This window comes from Mesitornis unicolor, unplaced genomic scaffold (genome assembly GCF_000695765.1).
Source record: "Mesitornis unicolor isolate BGI_N332 unplaced genomic scaffold, ASM69576v1 scaffold10483, whole genome shotgun sequence".
NCBI lineage: Eukaryota > Metazoa > Chordata > Aves > Mesitornithiformes > Mesitornithidae > Mesitornis > Mesitornis unicolor.
The window spans coordinates 21516-29356 of NW_010172581.1; the positions used below are offsets into that span (position 1 = coordinate 21516).

At 45.0% G+C, this 7841-nt stretch overlaps 1 protein-coding gene across 1 annotated transcript; it reads right to left on the reverse strand.

Moving 5' to 3' along the window:
- Positions 1 to 933: 933 nt before the first annotated feature.
- CSF2RB (colony stimulating factor 2 receptor, beta, low-affinity (granulocyte-macrophage)) lies at positions 934 to 7833 on the reverse strand (the record flags this gene model as incomplete). The annotated part of the gene is given in 7 exon segments (XM_010180438.1): positions 934 to 1058; positions 1061 to 1986; positions 3527 to 3620; positions 6056 to 6138; positions 6410 to 6500; positions 7479 to 7653; positions 7753 to 7833. Coding segments are annotated over 7 exon segments (1575 nt in total), but the record flags the coding sequence as incomplete, so codon positions are not given.
- Positions 7834 to 7841: the final 8 nt, after the last annotated feature.

Here is a 7841-nt window from a genome sequence, read left to right on the forward strand (position 1 = left end):
AACCTGAGAGGATTGAACTGAAATTACCTGTTTTTAGAAAGGAGCCTTAGCTAAATCTGGCTTCTTCCCCTACTAATCAGACCTAGCAGGGGAATGTGAAGCAAGCCTATCTAAATGCAGGTACATTGGAATTATGGCCTGTTCCTTTTACCAAACACCTTAAGATGACTAAGAAAGGGATAGGCTTGCTTGATATCTTTCACCATGTTGGACTAGAAGCTGGAGAGGAGAGGCAGCATTTTTGGAAGACGTAATGATGATCTCAATTTTCAAATTTTTGTCTTAGTTATCTAAGACCTCTACAACTCCAGCAGGCTTTTCTGAATCTCAAAGCTAGCAGCTTTCCTTTCAACAAAAGCTTTCTTTTTAGTATTCCAAAGATCTGAATGTTGTCAATATTCTGTGCATTGTCTTCCTTGACACTGATGGATCCCCCATCATCTGCAGGCTCTCCGATAATTTTAATGGATTTCCAGAACTTATTTGCTTGGTGTGGTGGGCCACCAGGTGCCCACCAAGCCACTCTATTGCTCCTCCTCCTCAACTGGGCAGAGGGAGAAAAATGTGATGAAAGGCATGTGGGTGAAGATAAGGACAGGGAGATCACTCACTGATTACCGTCATGGGCAAAAAAAACTCGACCTGGGGAAATTAATTTAATTTATTAACAATCAAACCAGAGTAGAATAAAGAGAGATAAAAATAAATCTTAAAACACCTTCCCCCACCCCCAATGCCTCTTCCCAGGCTCACCTTCACTTCTGGCTTTGGCCAGCAGTGGGTTCATCTTGCAGCTAGCTCAAACTGGCACTGTCAGACATGGAGGAAGCTTCTGGCACCTCACAGAAGCCAACCTTGTAGCGTCTTCATTACCCAAACCTTGCCACGTAAACCAAATACACTTGGGGATCTTTCTGACTCATTTGCACCTTCTTACTGGGTTTTAGGTTGGGTACAAGGTAGCAATGAGCCATAATGGAGGAGTACTGTTATGATGCTGCCAGGATTAAATATGACTATGTTGTTCTGCAACACAAGTTCTTTGGGAAAAAAAAATATTCTTTAGAAATATATAAGGACATTTTTGTGGGTTCTGAAGGTCCATGGAGACCTGAAAGGTCTCTAAACATATCCAGGTGCAATTCAGGAGAAGAGGTTGGTGCTTGACCTGAATCTGGGACCATGACACCAGTTTTCTCAGGAGAAAACTCATGGCAAGAGTGGTCACTGCAGGGCTGGGGCTCCTATGAGTCATGAGGTAAGTCCCTAGCAGTGGCGAGTGGTGGGAGCGCTGAGACGCTGGCTGATGGCAGTAACAGGCTCTCTGTGGTGATGTACTCCAAGAAGCAGTGCTGAGGAGATGTGATGCTGCTCAGAGCCTTTGGAGACTTCTGCTCTTCTGTCCTTACATCTGTGCCTTTCCCACAGGCTGGTGGGGCTGGCGAGACTTCTTTCTTATTGTCAAGTTGCTGTATTGTTTCCTTCTTCTCTGGGAGCAGAAAGGGCTGTGGAGGACCTGCTCCTGGCTGTTCTTTCCTCTGTGCAGCCAGGAGACAGTCTTCCTTTGGGAGGGTCACATACTGAAGGGAAACTGATTTCTCCCGGACTCCCACTGAGTCCACTTCCAGAGTCTGATGCATGTCAGGCTGGGAGGACATCATGGAGCTGTACAAGTACGGACCATTGAAAGCGAAGCAATTCTGGGAAGTGATATTTGCATGAGCAGCACTCTTGCATGGAAGCCTTGCCAACAGGCAGGATGGACCAGCAGTCTGATTCAGTGGGCAGACAAGTGCGGACGATGAAAGTGAGGATTTATGTGGCACTTCAGAAGTCTGACAGGAGTTCTGTGGAGCCAGTCTAGCATGGGAAGCCTGCCCTGTTTTTACCTCAGCTCCATGGAACTCTGCTGGTCTCTTAGTCATCCTGTACAGGTGAAAAAACACAGGACTCAGCTCTCTAGCTGACAGCTCACTAAGGTGATAACTGCATATAAACAGGAGATACACTAAGGGGGTACACTATCTTCCAGGAAACCAGAAAGGACCTTTGTTCATATCTGTAGTATTTTCTGTGGCACAGCAAAAGATCAACTCTCTACCATCAACTTTTCTCAATGCCAAGATGTGGAAGCATAAAACAGCTTTTAGGAAAAGCTATGTTTTTGCTATAAATAAGAGGGACAGGGGCCATTCTTTGTCCCTCTGGTAAAGTGGCATAGACTGGCTGTGTCCACACTGCATAGCCATGGTAGTCTTCTGGGTCTCCCACAGTGTCTCTGCTGTCTAAAACACAGCTAAGGTTCTGTGTCTCGGAGGTTTTTTTTCAGTTCAAAGTGCATGACATACTGTGACCACTGTGCTACAGCTGTATCCGCAGTGTGAAATAGGATGTGTGTTGCCCAGCCTGGGTGCAAAGCCTGCTAGAATACTTTTGAAGGACACTGGACACAGCCTAACCTGGTACAGTCATTTCTATGTTGCCCACTGGGAATGGTTGCTATCTCCCACATTGTGCCAGGATGTTATCTTGGAGAGCAGTAGTTGGCACAGGCCAAACCATGGCAGGGAGAGCACTGACAACAAAGCAGTGCAAGCAGTTGCAGGGCAGTGCTTGATACTACGTCTTGGCCGTGATTTATTTAGCAGTATAGACTCAGGAAACGTGACTGCTAGCATCAGCATTTATGCAGCTCTCAAGCTTTCAGTGATACTTTGCAGTTACTTCTTCAAAATAAAGGGCCCCTGTCTCTTAAAAGCACTGGATGTGAAGCTAGACAAAGGAGAAGACAAAGATTTCAAAGAAGTAACAAACGAAATCCGTCTTTCCTTCACATGACTTATAAAAGTATATATTAAAAAGAGCTGACACTCTCTTCTAAGAGGCAGATAATTATCACAAAACCCAAGAGACAATTTAATTTGTGTCAGGCTCCTCAAGTGCTCTACAATGTATGATAGTTTCCAGACAGGGTCTTATGGTCAACTCCCCACTCCCTCTTTGAAGACCTGACACAATTGAGACTGTATGGACAATTTGGAGCTATTTCTGATCAGCTGCACACTGGCCAGGACCCCTGCAGCTCTTCTTTGCTCACATTCCACTTTCAAAGTCAGACTTTTCTTCAAGGAGTGGAAAGTATGCCATTTCCAGAGGATGCAGAGGTAAAGGAGTATGGGCACTTTCATGAGAGGGAGGTTGTGTTCAGGTGGGCTGGGAGGAATGTAGCCAACAGGTTTTCAACCCTGTTAGGTCAATGCCTTTTATTCAAACCTATTTCCAAAGAAAATGCAGAGGAAGAAAGGAAGCGAGTTTTGTCCTCAGATTTCCAGACAGGGAAGTCAAGGTCTGCAGCTGCAACAATTCATTACCATTTCCATAGATGTTTGGAAGGTGTAGGAGAGACAAGGGTGAAAATGGTTTGTCCTCCCCATTGCAATGGGTGATATCTTGCATAGCCTACTCTTACCCCATGGTTAATAAGGAAAATTTCAAGAAAGGAATAGGGAGTAGTCTGCTTACTTACCCATCCAGCACTTCGAAGCAGTTGATCTGCTCCACCTCCTCAGAAGTGTTCTGCCCATTGAAGCCCACCTGGTTGGCTGGCCACTGGCTGACAGCTTCCTGAAAACAGAAAATGAAGATTGTAACACTTCTGAGGAAAGAGAGGTCATCTTAAGGCCAGGAAGAGTCAGGAGCCATGGACACAATAATGCTGATAGCGCATTTGTGATAGACCACACAAGAATGAGTTTCCAGGCATTCACATTGCATAGTTTTACCAATGTACCAACCTATATTTTAGAAGTAATATTTTCCAAAGAACTTATGTCTCAGCAACTTTGCTATTCTCAATTTTTTTTGGGCCGTGCTGTTTTCCCACCTAAACACAGTGGTAACATTGCTACAGGCAATCTTTAATAGATGGACACAGGTTTAAAAAACTGCCAGTCTGAATGCATTCCTGGCAGCCTCACAACACTTTGATTAGTTCTAACATCTTCTATCAGCTTTTCCCTCCTTCATCCTTGCACCAGTCTGCAGATCTCTTCACATGTCAACCTTCCTTCTCTAGTCAGAACGAGCTGAGATTTACTTCTCTTCAGTCTTCCAGTCACAATGGATGGCAATGTGGAAGCAATCCCACAGCAGTGGCTACAAAGTATGCCCTGTCCTCCAGAAGACTATTGCTTCACCTCCACGTTGTCTATCACTGACCTGTCTTTATGCAGGATAGGAGTCAGGGGCTGCTGCAGCTGCAGGATCCCATCCCAATAAACTTCAAAGATGCTGTTTTGTGCAATGTCTACTCTGATTCAGCAGCACATGAGGACACTCAGAGCAGTATGTCACTTGTAGAGCTATAATGACTGTCCTTCTGTGCTGACTGACCAGAGAAACAGGACTGCTGGGATGCTTACAATGTTTAAGGTAAGGGAATTTGCTACAGGGGTGAAAACTCTCAAAACCACAAGACTAAGAACAGAGAGCACTTGCAAACAGAAAACTGAGTATGAGATAGATAGCAGAACTTTTTAGACTGGTGGATGGCCCTGTACTGGTGTTGATTATTGTGCATGGACAGAAAAAAAAGTTGATGAAGTCTGTTGACAGCCAAGTGAAACAGAAGGAACTTTAGAACAATGACTGATCTGTGAGGGGGATTTTTCTGAGCCTGCAAAACATGCAGATATGCATCATGTAAAGCAGTCTGGTGCACCACACTTCCCCTGTTCAACTGCTGACTGGATGCATGCCTGAGAGACATTGCTTGCTGACTGAATAAGGGGCTGAGAAATACTGGGTGCCAAACAAGCTGAGGACCATGGCAGCCCACCATATGCAGCATCCTCAAGAGCAATGCTAAGAGCAGGCATTCCACTGAAGGTAAAACTACAAAATGGGACAAAAGGACTTGCGAGGTAGAGGGTGAGGCTGGTGGAGGAGACAGGTGTGGAAAACTTAAAATATTGGAATTGGATAAGTAACTTTTAAGTTAATGTTTGTAAAGACCACTCTTCTCTGGAGTTGCACGTCATTGATTTGCACTGAAGGGAGCCAGAGATGAAGTGGAAGTCATTTAGCTTAAGATAAAACACAGTGGCAAAAAATAGCATGAGTTCTCTGGCTGTAGAATGGTGATTGGCAACATTGCCTTAAAGAAATAGAGATGTGAGGTCAAACACAAATCCTACAGTTCCAGGGGAGGCACACAGATACAGCTGTGAAATTACGATAGTGAGAAACTGAAACATGCAAGAGTCAGCTCCAGCAAGAAACCCGGCCACTCTTCTCATAAAACTTCAACTATGCTCCATGCAGTGGTTCTTCTGGTGATATCCACTCCTGGGATATAGTTTCTTGGAATCATAAGATTTGCATTCACCTTGCAGGTGAAATCAGGAAATGGGTGAGGGAGAAGGATGGAAGAAAAAAGAAGCCACTTTCTTTTCAAAATGCCTCCAAAGATACGACTGTGCAAACTATGCATTTCCTTTTCTCTCTCCTTTCTTACATAGAGGAAAATGTCCATGTCCAGGAAGTACAGCATATAGGAGGCCATATAGCTCTCACAGTATGAAGTCAACCTCCAGTAACTGCAGAAGAGTATATAGGGAGGTAATCATGCAAAGACTATAGAAGGTAGCACTGAAGGGAGTCAGGCAACGTCCTGACCAGTAGCAGAGAAGGATCAAGTCCATTTAGGGACAGCAGGTTTAATGTATGAGGAGTCTGGGAGGCATTTTGAAGGTGAGGAATGGCAAACATGCCCAGATACATCAGAGGGAAGAGATGGTTTTCTTTTTCAACTCTCAGGTCCTGGATACTAGGGTAGGAAAACAGGCAGAAAACCAAAGCCTGTAGTGAAGGGTTTCATGAGGCTCAGCCAAGCTCTGTAATCCTCCCAGACAGGACAGCAGTCTGCTCAGTGACAGTTCAGACCCTGAGCTGGCAGCTCCTCCTCAACCAAACATCCCAACACACACCTCCCTACTTTCTTTTCACCCTGGAAATACTCCATGTTGTAGTTCTCCAGGAACAAATTGCAATTTACAATGCCCACTTACCCCCAGGTAGCTCTGGATCAGGAGACTCTTGCTGGGGTTTGGAATCTTTTCCTCCCATATTTGCTTCTTCCTACAACAACAACACAGTTTTCAAGATTTGCTTCTCAACGTGGCTGCAACCAGTAAATTTTACAACTCTGCACAGCGAGACACCACCAAGGCCCTGGCACACCACCACCCAGCTCTCACCCTTGCACTGACATGCACAAGGCTGCCCATTGCACTCCAAGGATAATCTTTACATAGACCGCTCTCTCACGGGGAACAAGAAGTGCCTCAGCCTTTATGCCACCCACATGGCCAACACTCTGCCAGATCTCCTAGTCACAACACAAACCTACCTGAGGAAATACCTGTAGCTGCAATAAGCAACTATTAGCGAAGTGATGATGAGAGCTGGGATCATCACTGGGAGAACCACTGGTGACAGAACTGAAACAGAGAACAGAGAAATAGGTATCCACTTGTAGAGGGGAGGCTTCCCACAACAGGTTTTTCACTCCGGTCACTTTTCATGCAAACAAATTGAGGGAATGTAGGTGGCATATCACGGGATAGGAACATGAGGCCTTCAGACTGTTCAGATACCCACCAAAGTGGGACAGACCAAACGTGGCCTGAACAATTCATACTAATAAAAAAATGGTTAGGTACCTTACTCTACCATGAACACCAGGCACGTCTTCAGGCATCTTAGGTCTGCCTTACTCTGTACAGCCCTGAAGAGATGGGGGTCTCAGAGATTTTTCAAAGACCTTCGTCTGCTAATGGCCGCAACTTATCATCACAAACATACCAATTTTTTTCCTAAGTACACTCATCAAAAATTGTCTATTGTCTTACCACTACAAGCTTCCTCAGGAAAAGTTGTGCAAGACTGTATTACTTTGGACACAAGACCATATGGTAGAAGACATTCAGCCTCTAAGTGCAGAAACAGCAAAAACCACGTAAAGGTTTTAACTCCAGTAAACTCTACTGGGTGTTTTACACAGCCCTATGGTCACTTGGAAAATACAAAAGACTGAAGGCTTATAATCTGTCTTTGTGCAATCTTGGGCTCATCAGACACTGATAGCAGAAAGGACTACTGGAATCAGGAAACAAGGAAGATCTTTTGGGCAGGATCTTTGCTCGATTCTCCATGTGGAAACCTTTACGGTTGTTTGGACTCATCTTGTGAAGGGCAGCAGGAAGGAAACTAAAAGGTCATTCATGCTCACCTTCTTCATTAGCGTTGCTGCTGTACTGCAATGATGCAGACAGGACAGAGACCTTGTTAAGTGACACAAGCTAGCTCATGGCTGGACCTCACTGCAACCCCAGCTGAGAGAATGTATCTTTCTACAGAGGCACTTCAGCCATTAACACACCACAAAACCCTACAGAAACAGCCTGCATGTAAAGTACCATTCTCAGTCTTCCAGGCAAACTCCTCACTCCATTCGCTCCAAGGCCCCTCATACTCCTGAGGCGTATTCACCCTTGCACGCATTTTCCCCCTATATTCTGTAGATGATGCCAGCATCTGAAGGGTGAAGATGAAGGGAGGCTCATCATTGCTGATGTTTAACTGCTGGAGAGTCTGGGGAGAAAAAGGAAGCACAAATGACAGAGGTGAGAGGAACTGTCCCATTTGCCCAGCAAATACAAACACAGGACTTCTGCACTTTCTAAGACTTACCTTCTCATACTGGTTCTTTTTCCAGTACTTGACCTGGTATCTCTGTTTTATGTCGCTGTATCTGAAAGTGTGTTTCATCCACCTCAGTT